Here is a 26971-nt window from a genome sequence, read left to right on the forward strand (position 1 = left end):
AGGCTATCACTCTCGTGAGGCTGAGCAGCAGTTTTAATCCCAACCCATGGACAGGGATAGTGCAGTTTTTAGAAACTTCCATAACTTCTCACTGGGCAGCCCCTTTATCACCTATACAGAAGAGAAGTTCGTGTCCTTTCTGTAAGCGCGTCCATTTTGCCTTTTTTCAACATGATGAAACATCACCACATCCACAGGGTCCAGATCAATCCCGATGAGTAAATCACATACAAAAATGTCACAGCAGGTCAGATGCCCAACTACCGCTCCATTCATTCTCTATGGGCATGTATTAATAATCCTGTACAACCACTTCTCAATCTGGCACACATGTACAGTACAGACCAAAAGTTTGGACACACCTCATTTAAAGATTTTTCTGTATTTTCATGACTATGAAAATTGTACATTCACACTAAAGGCATCAAAACTATGAATTAACACATGTGGAATTATATACTTAACAAAAAAGTGTGAAACAACTGAAAATATGTCTTATATTCTAGGTTCTTCAAAGTAGCCACCTTTTGCTTTGATGACTGCTTTGCACACACTCTTGGCATTCTCTTGATGAGCTTCAAGAGGTAGCCACCGGAAATGGTTTTCACTTCACAGGTGTGCCCTGTCAGGTTTAATAAGTGGGATTTCTTGCCTTATAAATGGGGTTGGGACCATCAGTTGTGTTGTGCAGAAGTCAGGTGGATACACAGCTGATAGTCCTACTGAATAGACTGTTAGAATTTGTATTATGGCAAGAAAAAAGCAGCTAAGTAAAGAAAAACAAGTGGCCATCATTACTTTAGGAAATGAAGGTCAGTCAGTGCGAAAAATTGGGAAAACTTTGAAAGTGTCCCCAAGTGCAGTTGCAAAAACCATCAAGCGCTACAAAGAAACTGGCTAACATGAGGACCGCCCCAGGAGAGGAACACCAAGAGTCACCTCTGCTTCTGAGGATAAGTTTATCCGAGTCACCAGCCTCAGAAATCGCAGGTTAACAGCAGCTCAGATTAGAGACCATGTCAATGCCACACAGAGTTCTAGCAGCAGACACATCTCTTCAACAACTGTTAAGAGGAGACTTTGTGCAGCAGGCCTTCATGGTAAAATAGCTGCTAGGAAACCACTGCTAAGGACAGGCAACAAGCAGAAGAGACTTGTTTGGGCTAAAGAACACAAGGAATGGACATTAGACCAGTGGAAATCTGTGCTTTGGTCTGAGGAGTCCAAATTTGAGATCTTTGGTTCCAACCACCGTGTCTTTGTGCGACGCAGAAAAGGTGAACGGATGGACTCTACATGCCTGGTTCCCACCGTGAAGCATGGAGGAGGTGTGATGGTGTGGGGGTGCTTTGCTCGTGACACTGTTGGGGATTTATTCAAAATTGAAGGCATACTGAACCAGCATGGCTACCACAGCATCTTGCAGCGGCATGCTATTCCATCCGGTTTGCGTTTAGTTGGACCATCATTTATTTTTCAACAGGACAATGACCCCAAACACACCTCCAGGCTGTGTAAGGGCTATTTGACCAAGAAGGAGAGTGATGGGGTGCTACACCAGATGACCTGGCCTCCACAGTCACCAGACCTGAACCCAATCGAGATGGTTTGGGGTGAGATGGACCGCAGAGTGAAGGCAAAAGGGCCAACAAGTGCTAAGCATCTCTGGGAACTCCTTCAAGATTGTTGGAAGACCATTTCTGGTGACTACCTCTTGAAGTTCATGAAGAGAATGCCAAGAGTGTGCAAAGCAGTCATCAAAGCAAAAGGTGGCTACTTTGAAGAACCTAGAATATAAGACATATTTTCAGTTGTTTCACACTTTTTTGTTAAGTATATAATTCCACATGTGTTTATTCATAGTTTTGATGCCTTCAGTGTGAATGTACAATTTTCATAGTCATGAAAATACAGAAAAATCTTTAAATGAGGTGTGTCCAAACTTTTGGTCTGTACTGTACATCTTCAGGCACACATGTAGGCTTCATAGAAGATCACTTTAAAGGGGCTGTCCAGGTCTGGCACGAAAGTCTGCAGTCACTGTATGTGACTGCAGACTTGTGAATCCTCAGTGCGCACTGTCCGAATTCTCCGGTGCCAGGAGCAGGCGATCATGTGACTAAGTAAGCGATTTTCCAGGCCACATTTCAGCTAGACGTTCACAAACTCATTCAATACAAGTGAATTTGGCGAGGCCACGCACGTCTAATTGGAATGTGGATGGAAGTGAGGATTAACAAATCTGCATTCACATAGAATGACTGCAAACTTTCACGGCAAACCTTGAACATTTAAGTTCCATGAGGGGCCAAAAATATATATATTTTTTAATTTGTAACAATTACATTTAGTCTTACTAGTACCAGTCATATACACTAAATATTGGAAGGGCATAATAGTAGATTGAATTAAGTCCATGAAACCATTTATTTGATAGTTTAACCATAAATCACTCAACTTCTCAATGTAAGGCCAAGTTCACACCAGCGCATAAAAAATATCGACATTTCATACAGAGAACTCAGACGATTTTCATTCATAGTTATCCGTATGAAATCCCTGTGCCACCCGTGTGTCTGTTTTTTATGTCTGTGTTACATCTGTTTCTGGATATTATCTTAAAATATACATAATCAAATACAGTTATGTAAAAAGTGTCGTCTGGTCTTCAACTACAAGTCTGCAGTCACTCTATGAAACTGCAGATTTGTGAGTCCTCACATCAGGCACCCTGCGCACTGTAATGATTCCCCAGTGCCAACAGTCATGTGAACAACAACTATGCACTATGAATACTCCAGGCCACATTCCAACTAGATGGGCACAGTCTTGGTCAATGCGAGTGTATTAAGTGAGGCTGGAAACAGTCTAGTCGGAATGTGGCCGGGAGTATGCATATCACTTACTTGCGGTCACGTGACCGCCGTTCCCGACACAAACACCGGGGGATGTGAGGATTTACAAGTCAGCAGCCACATAAATATTGCCATTAAGACTGGCAACGGATCTGTAAAATCGGATGCTACACAGATGATCCGTATGGGATCTGATTTTTTTTTGCACACCCATAAATTTGAAAAGGCGATTCTCATACAGAAGAAACTAATGATTGCTGCAATTCCCCACCCAATGAGATTCAGTCCGTAAAAAACAAAATACTCATGTGAACAGCCCAATTGCATAACATTGGTCCTAGAGAGCCCATGCAATGTCAGTTGTTTCCCGGACAGAAATAAGGTCATGTGAACGTAGCCTTATATGAGAGCAGTAAGGGAAGAAACGTGCCAGCACAGGATTCTACATGTACTCCACCCATTGCTTTCTTTGCCAACATACCAGACTTATTTCTGCGAGGAAACGAAACTGAAGCAAAGACAGAAACAGAACAGCAGGTGTGACTCACTAAGAGGAAAGCAATGAAGCATGTCAGCAACAAGCATCTAGAGGTGGACAAACTCTGTAAGGAAGACCCTTCAACAGCAAACCAATTGGCCTGCCGTTGGTATACCCCATAAAATCTACATATTTGAATCCTAGAAGCCCCCCACACACAAGACAAAGATGGTCCGCAACAGTCTATTTTTCTTTCCCCACCATATCAGGCCACAAAGGCTGCGTTTGATTTTCTTTTTGGCCAATGAGGCTTGTGGAGATCGGTCCAAAAAAGTCAACATACTCAGTGGTTTGGCAATCAATCATCAGTCAGGCATTGGTCATAGCAAATAATCATTAGGAAACATCAGACAATCGTTCATTAAGGTGGATATCAGCCATGTAAGACTTCTCTTAGAGTTTGGTAACAGATACTGTTATGACCCCCTCTATAAACATAACTGTAGCAGCAATTTTGTGGGAGAAGTTGACATCTTGACCTGGCACAATATGCCGCAACCTTTTCTCGTTTCTGGCTTCAAAATGACTCCTGTTAATAGACTTCCACAATTACAAATCATCTTCTTCACCTTTATAAATCAGCATTTTATGTGCGAAATGTAAAAAAAAAAAACAACCTAGAATAGCGGAATATTTTATGCACTACATGTAAGGCAAAGCTGTGGTTTAAAATGCTTTTTATTGAAATCCTTCATATTTACAATGGTAACTTTGCAGTGAATGTTCAATGGATACAAATAATGGCCCACATTGACCAAAAATGGTGTTATTTGCGCCAAATCTTCAGTTTCAACTCTGCCACTCCATATTTATCAAGTGTGGCCCTTTAAAGATAAGTTGGAGCCAGTTATGCCAGTGCAACTTTGTAAGCATGGTAGTATACTTCCCAATGTTACAGTACGTGGCAAATTTCGCACATCTATGCTGAAATTGTGAAGATTGCATATTTTTTTTTTAAATATGTTAAAATAATACAATTCTCAATGGTAAAAGAAAAAAAGCTGGAGACCAATGTGTCAGCTGTCGCACGTTACTATATAAAAATCACAAACAAGTCACAAATTGCAATTTTGAACGAGTGTTAAAAATAGTTGCAATAAATGTATTTGTTTCACACCTTTTTTAAAGACTGCTATGCACGTTCTAGAATGTGACTTTTTTGCAACTTTTATGCAGAAATGCAACCATAGACCTGTCGCATTTCTCACCAAAACTTTTTCTAATCATTTTCAAGCTTTGGCATAAGTACTGAAAAAATAAAGTAATAAATGGCATAAAAATTGATAATTTAGGTTAGGCATTTATGACAATGAACTGTCAGTTTGTTCAAAATTTTTGAGCAAATGCAATGATAAATGTACCACTAAAAGTTCATTTATTTATTAAAGCAGCACTCCAGGATTTTTCTGCACATATAATACATACTCATTAGCATCCAATACACCACCTCAAGACCGGTGTGAACAATGCTAGTCCCACCATGTTCAGTTTCCCTGTATGTCCTTTCATGCAGCTAACAAAATAATTTTTGCCATATAAAAGGGAAGTGATAAAGTAAAGGCGTTTCTACAGTGATTAGCTGCAGCTCCCCTGATACATATACTGTACAGTTAATATCTGTGAATACTGTGTGAAGAATCTTTTTCCCTGCCTCCAGCTTGTTTGAGCTGACAGAGAGAAACTTATCACAAGCAGTTGACAGGGGAGACAGACTAAAGGTGCATTATACAGAGACTCTGCAGAGATGGGGGACAACAGTTTTAGGTTACTGACCTATAACTTACTGCTCTTAGATAGTACTCAGAGTAGAGCAAGTGCAGTGATTAGATACCAGCAGCTGCAAAGCCAGCGGCATCAGGCAAAGAGTAGTTTGCATTAGGGGGAACCACATCAGAGGAAGAGAATGGGTCAACATGTCAGACAAAAATAGACTGGAGTGCTGCTTTAAGTAGAACATTTTTTTTGTAGACCATCTACTACTTCTTCCAGATTTGGGCCTTATCTACTGATACACTACCCAAGTGATGGCATTTCAAAGTACAAAGAAACGTGCAGTTATTTTAAAGTGTTTTTTCTTGCAGCCCACATACTTATGTTCAATTTTATACATAGAACACGAAAAAAAAAAAATCTAAGCCGAATAAAACATTGAAGGAGTCCAGGTTGGTTTACTTATCACTGTCTTATGCCGCAATGTGTTCCAGCTGGGTAACATTGCAACTGCATGGGCAAGGGCTAATGGAAACCAGGCTTAAGATGTTCTGAACCATTCCAAATGTTGTGTGTCAAAACTTAAGTATATTTCCAGGGATCCCATTCTGATCTGCCCGGATCAGCAGCAGCAGCAGCAGCAATAATTAAGAGATCCAGTTCTGCTACAGGCAAAACCATATGCAACTTCCAACTAGGATCACATTAATCCAGAGCCGTGTAGGTGGGTATAACAGAGTCTATACACGAATGGTTCGGATGCATGATAAAGGAATCCAATATATGTATACAGGCAATTCCAGAGAATTACAGAACCTTCCGTGTAGGAGCTTTGAAGTAGGTAAAAAGGGATGAGGAACAAGTGTACTCCCCTACCCAAAGACACCAAACACTCTGCAGGCAGTGCGATGGACGAAGTTATACTTATTAGGCTCTTACATTTTATTTGAGAATTTCATTCATGCCTTGTTCAGTTTTTCCTTCACACATGAGCACACAAAAGAGGTATTTAAACCGAGATGGAGTCAAAATAATATTAATTAAAAAAAAAATACACTTCTCTAATAAACAGAGACATAAGATGCTGCTGATGTTGAGAAGTCTGATTAAATATTGTCCTTATTCCAGGTTAAAACACTTGTACAGAGAAGGAAGGGATTGGAGGGCAGGAGGAGAGGCAGGTGGGATACAAGACTTTTTGAGAGTGGAGGTTCAGGGACGTGGGCTTGTTAACCGAACTGGAAAAAGAAGTTTCCGGGTCCAGATGCTGTAAGAGACCAGAGACTTTATTAATAAACAGCTTCTAATGTACACAGGTATCAGACAGAAGGAGCATTAAAAGAGTATATAATATTTAAAGGGTCACCAGATTTTTTGCTATCCCATATGAGAGCAGCATGATGTAGGGGCAGAGACCCAGATTCCAGTCACTTAGTTTTTACTGGTTTACTGGGTGCTGCAGTTTTGATTAAAAATGTTTTTTGTCTGCTGCAGATCTAGCAGTTCTCTGAATGCTGTGCTCTGTATAACCCCATCCATATCACTGATTGGCATCTGTCTGTCTATGAACGGTGTACAGAGAAAGGAGCAAATCAATGGTGGAGGCAGGGTTGGACTACCTGGTAGCATTCCAAGTAGTCCTCTAGTGACTCTCCTGCTGATCACTGTACAAAAACTACACCAAGCAGCCCAGTAAGAGATACATCACTGGAATCAGGGTCTCTGCATCATGCTGCTCCCAGATGGGGTAGCATAAACAAAGTTACAGATCAGCTGAAACAGGCTGTATTTAAAAGGGGTGGCATTACGACAACCCCAATCCATGTCTTATTAGGGTATACGAGTCAAAGGAAAGAGCCACTAAATAGCAGCAGCGCTCTCTGAGACACTCGTCATGTATCTGAATGGCCACCATGTAATCCAACAAATGGCATGCAGTGACTAGCCTCAACTTACCCCAGCAATATTATTTTGTCATAACGTATGTGAACTCTTGCAACCAATTATCTTTCACTGTTCCAATGCATCAAAAACATCTTCAAAAAGAGATCTGACATCCTGCAGAGGGGCTGCATACATATTTTACAAAATTTGTTTCGCTTTTATTTTTAATATGCCTGAGCAATAAAAATGGTTGCAAAAGCGTGCATGCCCTTAAAAAAACACAACTAAATGCATATATACACTGTTTTATCACTTTGGCACGGCAGCATCAGTCTTGCCCAGCTCTGCTAATCATCAGATGCCCACTGCTATGTGCCTATATGACAGCCATGTCATTAACAAAGAATACAAGTGCCATAGCACAGGGCGAGCACAGCCTGCGTATTGTCTATATAATGGTGTCAAGAGAAGGGTCTCTCGAGCAGCTGCACATTACATAGATAGATGTACAGTGTATTACTGTACACTGAATACCCTTCTCCTTACATAATGTGCACAATACTGTCAATTCACATTAGATAGTTCTAAGCCATTCATTTGCATCAAGTCTCTATTGAAATTAAGTGTAAGAAATGAGAGAACATGAGACAGATGTGTGTTATCAGGGCCTTATATAAAAGTTAAATAGCAGAATTTTATTTTTTTCAAAGGTGTAAGTGAAGAAACTTTGTAATATATATCATAGATGCTGAAAGAAGCATATATCAGACACTTTTTGTCTGCACTGGTCATTTATTTTAAAAACTGCTCAAATCTGTTTACAGATCTGTCTTCAATCAAATTACACCTTTGCCTGTAAGTCTATAGTGAGGGGAACTGGTGGGAGACAGGAACAGGGACACAGAAAAAATTGCTGAGACTTCTAGTGCAGAGGGGAGAACTGCTAAAGAATACAGGATACAGTTCATATAATGGTAGAAATAATGGTAGACCTCATGTACACACTCGACAGGATATTCTAAAAAGTCACCTGAAAGTGCAGTTACACTTTACATGGTCAGAAAATAAAAGTTTTTTTTGTGGAGGCTCTTTTAGCCAAATTTAAATTACCGTATATACTCGTGTATAAGCTGACTTTTTCAGCACATTATGCCGAAAAAGCCCCCCTCAGCTTATACTATGGGCGTGGAGAAGTGAATATTCATTCTCTTTAGAAGCGTGCATACAAGATTGCTGCTGACACTGAGCGCTATTAAAGAAAATGAATACTCACTCTTATCCACACCCATACTCCCGGCGTGGATAGGAGTGAATATCCCTGCAATTCACCTCAGCATCTGAGGGCACATGGCGGTGACGTCATGCGCTGATCAGATGCTGAGATCACCTGCTGGCAGACAGGACAGCGCTGGAGCAGAGGAAAGGAAGGTGAGTAGAAGTCTTTATTTTTTCATGTGTGCAGTGATGGGGGGGCCAAGCATACCAGGATTGGGGATAGGGGGGCCATGCATACCAGGATTGGGGATGAGGGGGCCATGCTTACAAGGATGGGGAACTTTACCAGTAGCAGCTGCATTTCCCACCCTAGGCTTATACTCAAGTCAATAAGTTCTCCCAGTTTTCTGTGGTAAAATTAGGGGTCTCGGCTTATACTCGAGTATACACTGTATTTAGACCTGATAGAAAATATAAAGGGTGGACAATTTCTACGTTTTCTACTGCTAAACTCACTTCTGGATCAGAAAACGGACCTGAAAAACTGTTTAGTGCTTTAAAAGGATGTCAGTAGAGTCGACCCGCCTAAGTAGTCTATATCAGAATATAGGTCATAAAAGGTTGAAAAAAATGAAACCTTGATATCTGCGATGTTTTATTCGTGAGAAATCTACATTTTTCTTAATATGTAAATGAGATGTTAAGCTCTAGGGGCTGGACACAGATCTGCCTGAAAATCTGCCACCAGAGCTCATTTTAAATGTAAGGGAGTGTTACCAGTGTGAGACATGTAGATAAGAAGAGTAGACTGCCAGTCATTTTAGGTCTCACACTGGCATTTCATTTTAAAATAAGCTGTGAAGGCAGATTCTCAGGAAGATCTATGTCCGGCCCATGGATCTTAACAGCTCATTTACATATTAAGAAAAATGTGGATTACTCTGGAATAAGACATCAGATCGCAGATATCAAGATATTTTATTGAACTTTATTACCTGCATGCCCATACTGATGGCTTAAAAGGATCCTACTGACAAGATTCCTTTTAAGGTCCCTATACACATTAGAAAAACGTTGGACAAACCTTCCAATTTTGGCTGAGTGGTACAGCATCTAATGTGTACTGGGGACTTCCAACTCTCGGATTAGAATAGCGAATTCCAACACCTAATCTCAATTCGCCTCAGGAGATATGCCCCTTCCAGACATGTAGGTCAGCAGATTTCTCCATCCTCCCCAGAAAAGACACGTACTCAGCCTCACCGATCATTCATGTGTACAATGGAGCTGGTCGAGACTGCTGTGAACTGAATGAGTGGTCAGATGATGTTACATAAGGTGAATGGGCACTTGAAGGGATGAAAGTCCCTATTAAGACACTAAGTAATAAGATAATATAGTCACTACTGATGGCAATATGGATGCCATGTCCTGCAACTGAACGGTTTACAAAATTAAATGCCACAGTGCTTGCAGACCCCTGCTTGGCATAGGAGGGAATCTTGTCCCCCCCACCCCCCAATCAGATCAGCAGATTTATAAATTGTGGTGTTGTTAGAGAATACTTGATTACATAAGTTCCTAATAAGCAGAATAATAGCAGAATATGTGTAGGGCTCCAACTTCCCAACAAGGCCCTGAACGTGGGCTGAGAAAGGTAGCCTGGATTACCCACGTTCCATGAAGGAATAACCAGCCTTGTTTGACCATTCTGAAGAGAGTATCTTCAAGAAGATCCAGATGTCTTCTGCACATATCCTTTCCATGTGCAGCAGTTTTCAGACATTTACCTTACTGGTCAGGGGTCACTTATTAACGTATTAAGCCATCATACAGAAATGGCTCTTGCACAAGCAGAATTTGTTCTCCAAAAACTCACCCTCAAAGCTGAAGCCTCCGGGACTACTGAAAAATGCCTTAAATATATTGTTGGCATCAAAATCTGAAAAACAATAAAACATTTTAATACGATGACGATACATGTGAAGTGATGAGTAGCTCCATAACTAGAGCAGTAGCCATCAACAATACAGAACCACCAGCTTGTCTGTCTATGGATTGGGTAATGTTGCGTAGTTTGGCCACCATACAATGTCTCACCTCCCATGTTCATTCCATCCTCCTCCAAGTCCTGCCCACTATCATAACGAGCTTTCTTCTTCGGGTCTGACAAGATTGTAAAGGCCTCGCCAACTTCTTTAAATTTCTTTTCCTCCTCCTTCTGAACTTCTGTCGCTGCGCCACTGTGTCTGTCTTAAAGAAGAAACCAGAAGAAATGTGGGTAGAGATCTATGAACAGCTAAGACCAGGTCATTAGTGAAGGTGCTTCACACAGTTATGGTGGACAATCCGATTACCTGGATGATGCATAAGCGCTCGTTTTCTGTACGCTTTCTTGATCTCATCCTCTGACGCATTCTTGTCTACCCCGAGAATCTTGTAGTAATCTTTCCGCTTGCTCTTCTTTAATTCCAGCTGTGCATTCTTGAGGAATTGTTTGTGTTCTGGTGAGAAAAGGGTGTAAGGAGAAAAATGTCCAATGAAAGTCTCATTGTTTCTCCATACACTATTGTCTGCTCACAAATGAGGAGAACCCAGTGAGGGCTCTTCTTGGTACAGTTGCACGCCATCTGCCATTCCCTCCCCCACAACACATAATGACACATAAACAAACACTGGGGTATGTATTCGACAAATGTTGGGCTTCTGCCCAGACCACCAACTTCTCTAAAGTATGCGCTTAAAATGGCATTGTCCATGAAAATCTAAGATATGCCACATGTGTACTGCCTTTGACTGCTATTTTATACAATGCAGTTAAACTCCTCTGGCATGCAAAAGACAATTCATCATTTCATCAGAGCTGTGCAGGATATTATCAGGCTGTCCAGCCATAAAATAACCTGAAAACTTGGAATATTATGAATAAAAAATTTAAAAAAAGTCTTACTCAACTTACTGATCTCACAATGCTCTGGTTCTAATAATTCCTTTTCTCCCCATCATAGCCAATACTGATACAGTGCTGTCTAGCCACTTGACCGCTGTAGCCAAACGGTGATTGGCTGCAGTAGTCATGCGACTATACGGTACTTGATTAGCTGTAGTGAAGCGTGAATACCAGAGCAGAGGTGAGGAGAGTTGGTAAGGCAAATAGGACTTCTCTTTTTTGTGAATAAGTGCTTTAAAGAGATCTGTCACAAGTTTTTACTACCCCATCTGAAAGCAGGATGATGTAGAGGCTGAGACCCTGATTCCCACAATGTATCAGTTACTGGGCTGCCTGCTGTAGTTTTGATAAAATCACTGCTTCATCTGCAGCAGATCTAGAGTTTTCTGAATGCTGAACTCTGTATAACCCCGCCCACACCTCTGACTGGCAGCTTTGTGTTCACTGTGCGTAGGCAGAAAGCTGCAAATCATTGGTGGGGGCAGGGTTTAGGCAGAGAGCTCATATCTATGGAGTACTACATGGAAGCGGGGTTACTAGACCTCTAGTGACAAAATCGCTACCTATCAGCAGGAGATCAAAACTGCAGCAAGTAGCCCAATAACTGACACATCGCTCTTAAGGCCCCGTCACACTTAGCGACGTTACAATGATCCCGACAACGATACGACCTGTCAGGGATCGTTGCTGCGTCGCTATGTGGTCGCTGGTGAGCTGTCAAACAGGCAGGCTCACCAACGATCAGGGGAGCAGCGACATCATCGAAAGAATCTTTCCATGATGTCCAGCTCCTGGTTACCAGCCTGCTGAAGCAGGAGCAGGCTGGTAACCATGATAAACAGCGGGTTACTAGGGGCACACGCGCACCTAGTAACCCACTGTTTATCATGGTTACGAGCCTGCTACGGTGAGCGGGAGGTTATTGCTCACCGTAGCAGAGTGGTAACCATGATAAACAGCGGGTTACTAAGTGCGCGTGTGCCCCTAGTAACCCGCTGTTTATCATGGTTACCAGCCTGATCGCTGGTCCCGCTGGTCACACACAGCGATGTGTGCTGACCAGCGGGAGGCCAACGACCAAAAAATGGTCCAGGACACTTTGCAGCGATCAGCGACCTCACAGCAGGGGCCTGATCGCTGCAAAGTGTCACACATAGCGACATCGCTGGTGAGGTCGCTGTTGCGTCACCAAAACCGTGACACAGCAGTGATCTCCCTAGCGATCTCGCTATGTGAGACGGGGGCTTAATTAGGGTCTCTGTCTTTACATTATGCTACGCTCGGATGAAATGGCAACTGAATTGGTCACTAGTTTTAAAAATTCTTCTTAAATGACATATTCTGGGACTTTCAATTCCTTGGTACAAGCAATAAGTCCATAATAAGAGTCCAGCATCAGGGACAAGCAGTGATCAACTGAACAAAGATGGCAAGGTTGTTACCAGCTGAGGTGCAGTACCAGCTAGATTTCAGTGGATGTTGCGGTTCCAAAAAAAAAAAAAAAAAAAATGCAGTGGACTGCTACAGATCAATGAGGATCACAAGGTCAGATCATCAGAGTATTGCTGCCATAACACAAACACTAAAACGTGACTACAATGCAGCAATCAGTTCTTTCAAAAATTCTGAAGTGGTTATTCTTTGGAGAAAGAGGGGGTACAGATGGCACAGAACTGGACACTGGTGTAAAATACATAAATATAGGAAAGCCCCCCATTGCGGGCGTCGTGTGCTTTACCCTGCCTTTTTAGGTTTTTGAAAGATGCATTCTATGACTACAATTATGAAAACAGGTAAGAAAACTACACGGCGCATCGTAAAATAACTTCTACACGGGAGCTTTGCTGCAGAACGGAGCACCTACCTTTTGTATTTTCCGTCTGGTAAACCTTCTCATAGTCTCTAACTGCTTCTTCATATTGTTCCGTGTCTGTGTAACTGAACAGAAACACAAGATTTGTTACGTCTGACGTTATTGAGGGTTGGTCTAAGAAAGATCCTGAAAATGAGGGATTTACAGGTGCTAAAAGAAGCCAATCTGGGGTTTGGTAAAAATGGCATGGGCTGGGGTTAGGGTATCGATTAGAACAGTCCCTTCTAAACTGACCGATTGGAGGAGAGTGATCACGTGGTCAGCATACTGTGGACCCACATGGTTTTGGGTTCAGTAGTTGAGAGGCACAGGCAGATTACCATATGGCATGAACAAGCCCCCAGGGGTGGTAGACTGGCACACTCATACTCATCTATGGCATTGTTACTCCGGTCACTTCTGATTTAGAACAGGGCAGTGCACAATACCTGACAGTCACACACACCACCCGACAGATACCTGTAGACATAATGTCACCAGCCCGCGAACCTCTTCATGCAGAAGTGAGAGGACACCATTACCACTTTAATATTGGAACCAGGTACATGAATACCTTTACATGGCACATTCTAGCTCCTCACCATTGTGCTCTTCGTAAATACGCCTTGATATACGTTTCGTCCAGTTTTACTGCATTCGTACAATCATCTATGGCCTCGTCCAGTTTCTTGAGCTGCAGAGATCACATCATATAGATTTATATTAGGTGTAATAATAGGATTTAAGATTAATAATTGAAGGGGGTTTTCCCACGAACAAAGTACATTTTAATCCATGGAATTATTTTTGGAATAATAAGAATTTGCACAATTGGATGTGTTAAATAAAATGTTCCTGTGCTGAGATAATCTTATAAATGTGCCCCTGCTGTGTACTGTGTAATGGCTGTGTCTGACCGTGCAGGAACGTGGTCTGATCATACCACATCTCCTGGGCAGAGGAGGAAGAAAAACATTTCGCTGCCTGTTTTTTATCACATGAGCATTAATCACATTTTACCTCACGGAAAAAAATAGCGCTGTGCTATCTGTATACTCTTTTTTGCTCCCTCCCCTGCTGTAATGTCTGTATACTCTTTTGCTTCCTCCCCTGCCCAGGAGCTGTGGTATGATCAGACTATGTTCCTGCACGGTCAGACACAGCCATTACACAGTACACAGCAGGGGCACATTTATAAGATTATCTCAGCACAGGAATTTACATATTTTCTTTTTTTAAACACATCCAATCATAAATCTTATTTTTATTACATACTCTATTGATGTAAATGTACTTTATTTTGTGGGACAAACCCTTTACCTCCATCACTACTATTTAAAGGGGTTGCCTGGCCTTTGGCCATCAATGCCAAATCAGTGGGGGTCCCATATCAGGCACCCCACCATCAACTGCTTTAAGTTCCTCTTCATTTGCTCCATGCTGTTTACATGCAGCCAGTGCTGAAAATATCTGATGGGTGGGGAGTTTTGGGTATCGGACCCCTACCAATCTGATATTGATATCAGTATCATAAGGCCTGCCAACTTTAATCGGTAGATGAACAATGGAAGAAATAAGGAACATGTAAATTCCTTGGTTGTTTACCCATGTAGTGTGATGTACATGTCTTTACATACCATAACAGTAACAAACCATATTTTTCAGTTTATAAGATGCAATTTCCACCTTCCACCCCCTCAAATTTGAGAGGAAAATGGGCGTGCGTCTAATAATCCGAATGTAGCTTACCTGCTGCAGTGGAACGGGGTCAAAGGAGGCAGAGTCACTGCAGGAGGCCGGTGGCGGCAGGAGTGGAGCGATGCGGCGGGTGTCCCGGCAGTGCGAGGCTGTGGGCTCTCATAAAATGTCAGGGGTGAGCAGAGTCCCCTTACCATTGATTTCCCTGCGGTGGGCTTCAAGAAAACGGTCGCCAGAGGCAGCGCTCGCGGGAGAAGAGATCGCGGGAGGCACCTCTGGAGGCCATTTTTCCGTGGCCCACCGCAGAAGGGGACTCCACTCACCGCTGACCTTTTATGAAAGCCCAAGACCCGCAGACTGCACCACCGAAACACTCCCTCCTCCCAGCCCGGGGCCCGCATCATCGCCTCACTCATGCCGCTGCCGGCCTCCTGCAGCAGCGACCCTGCCTCCTGTGACCCCGTTCCACTGCAGTCGCCCAACCCCAGTAAGCTACCTTAAAAATCGGACTATAAGACGCACCACCATTTTATTTAAAACATTTTTTTCCTATTTTCCTCCCAAAAATTTGAGGTGTGTCTTATAGTCCGCAAAATAGGGTCTGTGTGCTTGATCCAATGTCCACAGCAAGAACAATGCAGCCAAAAGCAATACATCATTGCGGCGGTGGAGCAAACAGACCAGCAGGTAATTAGGCAAATTTTCTGCTATTTTGACAGATATTTAGCAGAAATAATACGGAGTGGGAATATGTAGGGAATTTCCATTCCTTTATATGTCCCGTACATTATTAGATATGTCGGCAGTTGTGCACAACGTTACAATATACAATCTAGAAGACGCCACCCCAGTTTGCAGCATGCGTCCATTCTACAACTTACCTTTGCATTGACAGTGCCACGATTACAGTATAATTTGGCATTTGTTTTGATATTATTGGGGTCTATGCTGAGAGCTTCTGAGTAAAGTCTGTAGGCCATTTCATAGTTTCCTTCTTTAAATGAATGGTTGCCTTCTTCTTTCTTGGCTTTTAAGGCCTTAGCATTCTGAAACAAGCATAGACAGCGTTACGTTAAAGCATGAAAAGCTTTTTGCAGAGCGCAGTCTCACAGCCGTATACCTGGCCCACAATCCTGCCTCTATTCATTTTTCCCTAAAACAGGACAGGATCCCAAGAGGGGGCATCCAATGCGTCGTTGTCCTTCTCTACACCGACATCTAATGCAGTTAGACATGACCATAGATCATGAATGCAGCCGTGTAATTCCTGACACTCAGACATGGCTGCACAAAGCTGAGCTGCAGATTTAGGTGCAGCTATCACCCTATGCATTGCAGGGGGCTGAAATCAATGGTGAAAATTTATCACAAACCCTAAAATTACATGAAGCAAATTAGAAAATCCACAGTGTGCCCTCAATTGTTTTTTTTTCTACAACCTTATGAATTTGATGAGTTGATAATGCTATTAAAATCTACAGAACGCATATTCACCCCTGACTTCTGTACAGTCACCCCCGGCACAAGATATAGCTAGATTGTTTTCAATGAATATACATGCTCCAAAGTCAAGCCTAAAAAGAAATATACACAGATGATATTTTTTCTGCTTTTCCAATGTGAAGGCAATTCTTCCATTTGGCCCAAGTAGAGAGGACGCAGAAGAATGGAAAGACTAAAAAAGTCTAAGTTTAGACATACCCTGCAGGCTAGTCGCGCTTTCTGGTGATCCGGGAACATTTTTAAAGCCTGCACAAAGAACTGTACAGCCTTCTCAATACAGTCTTCATAGTATAGACATAGACCCCGCACATACAGTGCATCAGCATTCGTAGAGTCCATCCGTAAGATGTCGCTACAAAAAAAAAAAGGAAAACAAATTAGATTAGAAATAATCATTTTATTTTGTGTTCAACTAAACCTACTGTAATTTGTGAAATAATATTCACTCACTCTATTAAGGTAAAGCTGTTGTACAGGATTGGTGGTAGTACACCGGTAACTCTGCCCCACTCACTTCAGTGAAGCCCAGCTTAAACTCCAGACAACCCATGGACAAGTGTGTGTATTGTTAGAAGAAAGCAACCATTTTTTTTCTCTCTGTATAAACCCTTCTGTTTTTATTTTATTTTCACATTACATGTGGTCAGTGCAGCCTCCATGCATTCTAGCGATATGCCTGATCATTCAGTTTACTACTGCAGCGCTAAAGTTGTGGTTTTAAAGGAAACCTGTCATGTGAAAAAACGTTATTACCTACAGATATGGAGTTAATCTGCAGGCTAATAGTGTTCTGATGCCATGCGGCCACCGCACTGAGAGCCCCGCTGCCAGGTGGAAATCAACTTTATTCCTCCTGGCATAGTCGGGCTTTCAGTCATAGAGATGCAGCTTCAGTCACCACTCAGGACACTGTGAGCGGCGGCTGTAACCGCACCACCGCAGTGACTGACAACCGGCTCAGCACTGATGCACTGTACAGCCAGCTGTCAAGTCGCAGTTACAGCCGCCACTCACTATGTACTGCACGGTGACTTAAGCTGATCCTCAATGACCGAAAGCCCAAGACTGCTAGGAGGAATAAAGTTAATTTCCTCCAGGTAGCCGGGTTTCCAGTGAGGCAGTCGCATGGCGCCATATCATCATTAACCTGCAGAATAACCCCATATGTGCAATTTAATAGTGTTTATGCACATGACAGGTTCCCTTTATCTTCTAGTGATTGAAAACCAGTCTACACATGTAATACAAGCTTTAGAAAAGCAGAACTAAGAAAGCATATACACACCTAGCAACGGACTGGGCGTCTGGGTAGCGGCCAAGCAGCGCCAGGCATTCTGCTTTTAGGATTTTGAAGCGATGGCAGGCAGGGGCCAGATCTAAGGCTCGATCCATGCAGAACACAACCTGACACAAGAGAGTAAGCAAATGACTAGAGTACAGCGGAGCTTTGAAAAAAAAACAAAACTATTCAATTCTGCATTTTATGATGTTAAGAGACCCCTGCAGGGAACTTTCCGTGTTCTCCTAGAGCATATGTGAGCATTTTCTAGTATGTGTAGAAAGAGATAAGAGAGTAATGGGAGGAATAAGGGGGCTCTGAACATCTGCTTCCTATATTACTGCAGTTTGGACACTTTCCTTTCCCTGCCAGGTCTGTTCAATGCAAGAATAGAGTAATGATAAAACAGCGTATAGAAATATAGATTCAGGCTGCCTTCAATCACGGTGTTTTCTGTAAATCGATATTTGCTAGTTCATAGGGAAATATTAAAGGAATTTTTGGTATCAGAAAACCCATTTCCACGGCTACAATTTATTTTAAAAAATAAAGCTGTGCATTACTCACCCTTCCCAGGTCCAGTGCGAGTCTCTGCCGCTGCTTCCAGTGTTTGCTATTGTCGACAGTGCTAGTGTCACGTCAAGAGCACTGCCGCCAATCATTGAGCTCAGCAGCTCATGCCATCAATGCGGGCAGGACAGCCGAGTTCAGTGATTGTCTGCAGAACTGTTGACGTGACATTAGTGCTGCAAACAACAGTTGACAACAAGAGCAGCCGCAGAGACTGAGTGCCGCACCTGCAATACCCAATATATCCACTGGGTAAAAAGTGCACTAATATAATAGGATTTATTGCTCAAAACTGAATCTTCACCTTTTAAAACTTTTAAGATCAAATTGACCTTATATTTTCACAGTAGTCAGATTTGTGTTTCCGATGCAGCGCTTCAGATTTAAAAGAATAAACTTTTGGTTAACTTTTTACATGTTGTAGGCCCTTTAAATTCTGTGCAGAACAGTGGAGGTTCTGGATTTAGAGACACCCCACCAATCGCATCATGTATTGTATGCATCCAAAAATGGTAATGATAAAGCTCCACTAACAGAAAAATAAAAAACTACGGCTCTCAAAAATTGGCAACAAACCCAAACTTAATGGTGTCTTAGAATTATACAACTCATCGTGCAAAAAGCAAACTCTCATATACCTAGATCAGAGGAGGACAAAAAAAAAAAAAAGGAATTGCTCTTAGACTAGGAGGAAAAGAATTTAGAGCCGAAACAAAAAATTGTCAGTCCTGAAAGCGTTAAAATCTATCTCCATGAAGGGGCTCTGTATGCTGTAACGATATATTAAAAACTCAAAACTTAGAGCAAATTAAAAAATAACGGAGTTATTGGACTGTCTGCAGTGTGGACGTCACACCGACAGTGCTGTAGCCAATCACTGAGCTCAACAGCTCGTGTTGTCTACTTGCCTGGGGACCAAGGTTCTCGGACACTGTAAAACCCTTTTAATTTGCCAAATACTGGATATTAGTAGAATTACTAAAAACTTTGCAAGTGGGAATAATAATGAGTCCTTACACGAGCCTGCCCACCCCCATTATACGACAGCAAGAGGAAGACCGAGTCCAGGAGCGCTTGTGCAGTATAAGGAAATAACAGAGAACAGTCCGCTAACCTTCCGGAAATCCCGCTTTTCAAAGTCGGCTTCTCCAATCCTTTCATACTCTAATACAGCTGCTGCGTTCTTCAACTAAAAGGAAAAGACAAACAAGGGTGAAGATGTGGCGCAGTAGTTCTGTGTGCACATACCTTCCATGAGGACATTGTAATCTCTTACCTCCTGCCGGGTCTGCTCGTTATTTGGCTCCAGCTCCAATACCTTCTGAAAACACCGTGTAGCAGCCATAGCGTTTCCCAGGGTCAAGTGACACTTCCCCTCTCGCTGATGACCCTAGAAATGTATAAAATTATGTAATCATTAGAGTACATTGCAAGGGGTGAAAAACGGAGGAAAAACTGCAGAAAGAACAGGAATGCTACGAATTTAACTTCTAAAGGATTGGGCACATTTTTGTTTTTCCGCTCTTATTTCGGCTTTCCTCCCCCACCTCACATAGCTTTTCGACAGCAGAGTTGTAGTTCTGAATGACACCAGTCATTTTACAAAAAATTTTTTTTTAAATGAAATGGTGGGAAAAAAATGCAATCCCGCTGTTTTTTATGTTTATGATTTTAGAGTGCACATCGTGAAAGTCAAATGACCTGATAATATTTTGCAGGTCAGTACGCTTACGGCGATACCAAACAAAGCTTTTTCTTTTATATTTCGTAGTTTAAAAAATTGATAACTTGATATCTGGCCAGATAGCAAGGCTCTCTAAGCATAACATGTAAGTGTCATTATCCTTAACTTTTGATAAATCTACCTTTCTTCTCCCTATGTGCAATATTCTAACTAGCCGATAGTATGTGTTCAATATAAATACAATATAAGCACTTGCATTCTACTTTATTTGTTGACACTACAGCACTTTGCACTTGGATTAAATTTGCTGCTATTATATTTAGAATATGGACATTTAGGCACAAGCACTTTGCCAAAAAAACTTCTCTTTTCCTATTCATTCATATTTATTAGCACTTCTAATCATTCAGGGAAGACTAGCAAATTCCTTACACCAGAAAATTATTTGATTATGTGCCTTGTTATTTGATTGCTACATTTGGTTATCTTTGGTTAATTTTATGTATATTTTATTTTTATTACTAATAAAACTGTAATTTTAATCATTTATTTATGCCTCATTTTAATGGAGACACCATTCGGAGCTCTATTATTGTCTACAATTAGAAATGTAGTATAGTTCTTCTGATTCGCTATGTTGCTTACCCCATGTGCAGGGCATTCATTGCAGTAGCTTAGGTATCCATGTAGTGTCATATAGTGACAGCTAGTTGCTAGTGGTTGCAATCATGGATACCTCCTACTGCAATGCCCTGCACATGAGGAAAGAGACATAGCGAATCAGAAGAACTATACTACATTTCTAAATGGAGGTATTTGCTACTATTATTATTATTACACCTACTACATATTAGGATAGCTTCTTGGAGATGGGAATTCCCCTTTTAAACTGATGCGGTAGGAGTCAGTTGCTCTTGGGTGCCTGCAATGTAACACAGCCAGCACCCACACTATATGTTACAGGCTCAGCTTTTCAGCCTGTTTCTTAAAGTAATAGTGTATGGCGGCTGTTGCAAAAGGGTTAAAGTCCGCATGTCATTTTACGTACAGATTCTGCAGTGAGTGGGTGACATCTGCATCTGTATTCTCCTGCGGATTCACCAAAAGGAAAGTCTGCCGTTTTCCCATTACCTGAGAACATATTCTAAGCAATGCTTCTACAGGATATAGCAAAGAGGTGTCCACTAGAAAACGGCAGAACCCATAGGACCTACCTTCACAAAGGCGTCATCAAGCCGAACAGCTTGTTGGGCGTCTTCCAGTGCCTCCCGAAACTTCCCGAGCATTATGAGTGTAGCTGCTCGATTTCCATAGTAACTTGCGTTTTTGCTTGAGCAATCTATAAAAAAAAAACAAAGTAAAATCTGCATCAATAGAACATAAAATTGTACTAATTCAAATCAACTACAGAAAGCCTGCAACTCCACTTAGCATCTTTAGATGGCGCCATTCTCACATCAGTGGAAGAAACATGTCAAAAAGAAAACAGAATTTACCTTTGGGTAGAAAAAAAAAATCTAATTTTCAACCTTACAATTAGATTAAAAAAAAATAAAAATGTTATTATGACAGAACTGGCCTATAAAAGGACGTCTAGAGATTTGAAACGTTTGTAGGTAATTTTATATTACAACCCCTGAGGAATCTGTCACTTAAATTTCCTGTTATAAATGGATGCAAAATAAGAAAGCACTTCAAATTAAAGCTGGTAATACTCATCATGTACCTGTTACAATACGTAGGATATTAGTAAATGGGCTGTCAGTAGTAGACAATCCTTTCATTAGAAGAACATGCAATGATGAGCTGCAATCACGTGTAATCCGGAGAGGACTCGGCAGTAAGTGCTCGCTGTCCTATACTGCCTCTGCAGGGGAAACCAAGCACTACACAGTTCCTAATCAAATCGATGGGTTGTCCAACTAATGTAGGATCCCCCTGCACTTCACAGCTGCTGACAAGACAAAAAAAAGGGGGTGTCATGAAAGAGGGATAGCACTGTGTACAGCAGAGACTCATTTGGTCACCCAGGCCAGCCAACAAGCGTGCGGAAGTGAGAGGCAATGACAATGCTTTTAGGTTCCACCTAGGAAGCATTGCTATATCCCTGCAATCCGTACCTCCTGAGAGATAGTCAATAAACGGTGCAAGTCAGTTCCCAGGACCCGGTCAAGCAGCGAGGTCAGCCACCCGGGCCCCACAAGGGTCAGCCAGCCGGGCCCCTTCTTTTAATTACCCAGCCTGGCATGGCGTCACTTGTATCATGCTGCAATGGTGACATCGCGCCAGGTTGGCTAATCAAAAACATTTGACGACCACAGATTAGTGACTGATTGACAGCACTAGGTCCGGGCTAGAAAGCTGCTTCTGCCCCATGATGACTGGCATATAAGGGTCTTAAAAGGAAAGCATGGAAGTTGTGCGAGTACTCGTTTGTAAAAAGTCTGGACATAAGCCAATGCGAATGTCACACAACATTGAGCATCATGTATTGAGCGCAGGTCACCAGCCCATCACGCTGGGCTACACACTACTGCTGAGGCCACTGTGGCCACCTCTCCCAGTGGATCACTACCAGTAGAAGAGATTGCACTACATGTCTACTCCCCGGCTAATATCTTCTACATTACACCCCCTCTCCGGATCCAGGGCTACAAGCAGGCACGTCAGCGGCTCAGTCATCCCGGCTGTATTTAGAGATGATCCATATGGATAGGAAGCAGCTGGAAGCAATGACATCTGCTGACGTTACAGACTAGTGTGAGCTCAAGAGAGGTGGGACAGGTCCACCGTGCATCCATGCAGAACAATGCAGATCATCAAAGGGGACACAGAAGGTGCAAGTATCAGGAGGGGATTACAGCCTCACCTTGACATTTTATCCCCTTAAGCACCAGGCCCATTTTGGCTTTAAAATGTCCCACCAGCAAGACAATCAACAACCTGTCTGCAGTACAGTAGCAAGCGGCGGCCGGAGACAGGAACCAGCAATGACCCCATGAGTGTGGCTGCAGAGTTCATGCAGAGCCAACACTGTCAACACTGTCACGCGACCATCAGGTGATCAGTGCCACAGCAATCAGCTGATGGTCACATGACCATCAGCTGATTGCTAAAGCCGGTAATCAGCTAATCAGTCTCATGACCGATCAGCAGATGCTGAGCGTGGGAAGATTCACAAGAATTTTCCCACGCTTTCTAGCTAACTGGAGCTCATCAGCTGATGAACCCCAGTGACCTCCTGCAGCATGTATACTGACAGGGGGTGATTTTACACTCCTGTCAGTATACAGTGCTGTATTCTACAGCTGTGACATCAGTGATGGCTGATGTCACTACTGTAGAAATGATCCGGATCATCGAGGGACCTTGGCGTTACGTGGATTACGTCGTTGACGGCGGACAGGTGAGGAATATTGTTTGTTTTTTTACGGTCATCGAGGACTTCGCGGAGGAGTGTAATAAAAAAAAAATTGTAGAACCGGGTCTGTTTTATTTTATTTAAATTCTTTATTCTGGCCATGTTTTTATTGAAAATGCGCCGACCATTTTACTACGCGGTTAGTAATTATAAGACGCCCTCCATTACTAACCTGGGCTTCACGTCAGCCGCCAATACAAGGCTGACATAAACCCCAACCCTATTACCCCCCTGCCACCGCTACAGGGCAGCGTGGAAGAGCGAGGCTAAGCGCCATCTTATGGATGAGCCACTTCTGGGACTGCTGAGGGGTGATATTAATAGCCACGGAGGGGGCTAGTATTCATATCAGTATATCAGCCCGCAGCTGTCTAGTTTAGCATTTGCTGGCTAGAGTTTAGAGGGGGACCCCACATCAATTTTCTTCTGGGGTACCCCTGTAATCTAGCCAGTAAAGGCTAAACAAACAGCTGTGGGCTGATATTAATAGTTATGGAACATTGTTGGCTAATGGCTCCTTCCGCGGCTACTAATATCAGCCCCCAGTGGTCGGCTTTCCCTCTATTAGTTATAAAAATGATGTGGGAGCCCACGCCATTTTTTTATTTTTTTTTTATTTTAGGCTTTGTGCCCATAATTCAGACGTAGCAGCGCTTTGGATGCAAATTTTTGCTGCGTCCAAAATGTTGCATTCTATTGAAAGCAGGTAAATCCGCATGTGTTCACTGAACCATGCGGGTTTATCACATTCAATACTTTCTAGTGGTCAAATTTATGTTGCGGAGACTAGCGACTCCACAAGAGAATTTGACATGCTGCAGTCCTGAAAGACGCGCCACATGTCAGTGTCCGCGGGTGATTCGCAGCCTCTGATGCACGCATAGTGCGCATGTGATTTCTAGAGATACCATCCACTATGCTGTAACATCTGGACGCTGCGGGTTTGACGCTGTATAAACACGCAGCGTCAAACCTGCAGCGGCTCCTGACCGTGACCACGTACCCAAACTCACCCGCAGCATGTCAATTTCTGTAGTGGAAAGCTAGTCTCCACTGCAGATTTTGACCGATTGAAGTGTCATTATATGCGGTGGATTCACATTTACCGACAACAAAAGTGAGGCATTAAAACACTGCGTTTTGGACGAAACATAAAAACGTTGTGTCCAAAGCGCTGCTGAGTGCTATCAGGGAAGTGGACGTAGGGGCTAACGAACCAGCTGTGAAATGTTAATTATTGCCAGGGAAAATGTTTGCCTAGTGGCACATTCCCAGGCTAAAAAAAACAGCTCACAGCAGTCCCATAAATTACATGAATAGAAATGCTAATGAAGATTGGGTGAATGGGACTAGCTGACACCCAGCTCTTTTGTTTGGTGATGTCAAGAAGACCTTTTCATGACCAAACAAAGTATAGAAACACACAGACACAGTGTAAACACTTTATTTGAAATACAACAAAACCATTCTTTAATCATTTAAATTAACCAATATACTCACCCCAGTTCTTATGGTAATCCAAGGGCTTAAGCAATGTCGCACCAACTTTATTAAGCTCCAAAAATCATTCATTGATGCTTAAAAATGCTTCAAAAAACGCATGTAAAAAACACATGCGTCTTTTTCTGGCAAGGAGAGAAAAACGCTCAGGAAATTTCTGCTTCAAATCTGCATTGTGGGCACATACCCTTTTGGTACAAACATCCGCTGCACGCACAGACAGACTTTTTTTTTTTTTTTTTTTTTTAAATACTGGGCTGCTTGCTGCAGTTTTGATCAAATCAGTTTTAATTTTCTGGAGATCTAGCAGTTCTCTGAATGCTGAGCTCTGTATAACTTCACCCCTACCACTGATCAGCAGCTTTCTGTGTACACTGTGCATACAGGGAGGAGAATAAAACAGAAAGATGGACCTTTTTGTGCTGCCGAAGAATACAGAGAATTGCGGTATTGACTATGCATTTCAAAGTTTACAGACTTCATCAGGACCAATTCTCTGTATTTCGCCTACTGGATTCTTTCATCACAATCTGTGGAAACCACTATTGGTGTCTTCGACAGCGAAAAAAAGCTCCATCTTTCCATTTTATCCTCTTCCTAGAATTCACACTGTGGGTCTGCAGCAGCCTATGTTTTGAGCTTTTAAGGTATTGTGGTCTCACAACCCTGCCAGGTGAGTAAATCTCTGCACCTCCTGTTTAACCACTATCTACCGGGTAAGACCCTATATTGCACTATTGTTTTCCAGCGCTCCCATTGGCTACACTGTGCATAGGCAGAAAGCTGCCAATCAGTGGTGGGGGCAGGATTATACAGAGCTAATGAATATGGAGGACTACATGACAGCAGGTTTACTGGTCCTCTGCTGATAAAACAGTGATTTTATTAAAGCTGCAACAAGCAGCACACTAAGCGACCCATCGCTGGAATCAGCGTCTCTAGCCCTACATCATGCTGGTCTCAGACCTGATGACAGATTTCCTTTAAGAGAGGTTTAACAGCAGTGGGCAGAGCACAGCTACACTAGGTACTGTTCGAGGCAAATGCTGACACACATCCAGCATCTACAGGGTATGACACAGGCTCAGGTCCTCAGCCCACATTATACAAGATGACCTGACAACAGAAGTACCAGTATGTCCAACATCTGGAAGGTTTTAATATTATACCCAATTTGAAATATTTATGCTTATTACATTTGCAAAACAAAATAATAAATAAAAAAAAATATTTAAAAAAAAGATTTTTTTATCACATTCTGGGAACATTTTCATTTTTTTTTGCTTATTGAGCAGTGTGAGCTTATATTTGCTCATTAAGCTGTCGTTTTTCTCGGTATCATCTTGAGATTCATGACTTATTCAATTCTCCTTTTATTTAGTTTTATGTAAGGCAGGATGAACAAAAATTCCAATTCTGGTGTTTTTCTTATTTTTATTTGCAGTGTCCCCTATAGTCTCATAGTAGGCGCAACTACGGACACGGAGATACCACATGTAACTTTCTGATTTTTATTTTACTAAGATTAAAGACCTTATTCTGAAAAATAGGATTTTCTAATATATATATATAAAATATATTTTTTTTACAATATTTATTAGTTTCACAAGGGAACTTGAACATGCATTCCTTCCATTGCCTAGACAATAAGCTGTACTACTTATATAGTGCAGTGTATTATCTCAGCCAGTCAGTGTTACGCTGACAGGCAGTCAGGCTTCGATCTATGGCAGACCCAGAGACCATTGTTAGGCCTCCAACTCCCACAGCAACTAGTTGCTCCCTGCGATTGCTTTGCGGGAAGCTGATAGAGTGACAGAGGAAGCCATCTTTCTCTGTTAAACTCCTTACATGCTGCAATCACTACTGTGGCATGTAAGGTGTTAACTGACCCAAAGAACACATTGAGACTACTGTGCCATCAGCAGGAACTAAGCAGGGTCTGAGCGTGAAAAGCATATGAAAAAGCAGTGCAGTGATGGGAAGCATTTAAAGGGGTTGCCCAAAATTTAAAAAAAAAAAATGACCAGAATGTAGGGAACGCATTAAAATAACCTTTACTCAATGAGCAAATTCCCACCACTGTCTTTATTATTTTATTACCAGCCCTGTAGTGAGGACACCGTCTATCCTCAGCTGTGATGGCTGAGCATCCGGCATGTGACTGCTGATAGTGATTGACTGCAGCAGTCATGTGAGCGTAAACCGAAAGTCACAGAAACTTAAAGAAAATGGTGGAACCCTGTAGTTGGCAGGAAAGATATCAGCGGAGTATAATTTGTTATAGTAATGCATCCAATACTTTGTGGTAA

The 26971-nt window shown here is 42.2% G+C and overlaps 1 protein-coding gene across 1 annotated transcript in view; it reads right to left on the reverse strand.

The window, feature by feature from the left end:
* Positions 1-6021: 6021 nt before the first annotated feature.
* The window catches only part of DNAJC7 (DnaJ heat shock protein family (Hsp40) member C7), a 30315-nt gene continuing 9365 nt past the window's right edge, over positions 6022-26971 (reverse strand). Inside the window, exons 3-14 of the mRNA XM_073683544.1 lie at positions 20953-21077; positions 19331-19444; positions 19169-19243; positions 17491-17609; positions 16404-16557; positions 15584-15748; positions 13607-13698; positions 13017-13090; positions 10560-10706; positions 10303-10455; positions 10082-10144; positions 6022-6370 (exon numbers count right to left, since the gene is read on the reverse strand). Of these exons, the coding sequence (XP_073539645.1) occupies positions 6333-6370; positions 10082-10144; positions 10303-10455; positions 10560-10706; positions 13017-13090; positions 13607-13698; positions 15584-15748; positions 16404-16557; positions 17491-17609; positions 19169-19243; positions 19331-19444; positions 20953-21077 (1319 nt within the window). The 3' untranslated portion in view covers positions 6022-6332. The remainder of the gene's footprint in view (positions 6371-10081; positions 10145-10302; positions 10456-10559; positions 10707-13016; positions 13091-13606; positions 13699-15583; positions 15749-16403; positions 16558-17490; positions 17610-19168; positions 19244-19330; positions 19445-20952; positions 21078-26971) is intronic.

Source organism: Phyllobates terribilis, unplaced genomic scaffold (assembly GCF_046119375.1).
Source record: "Phyllobates terribilis strain yellow unplaced genomic scaffold, ASM4611937v1 Scaffold_5__5_contigs__length_657084704, whole genome shotgun sequence".
Lineage (NCBI taxonomy): Eukaryota > Metazoa > Chordata > Amphibia > Anura > Dendrobatidae > Phyllobates > Phyllobates terribilis.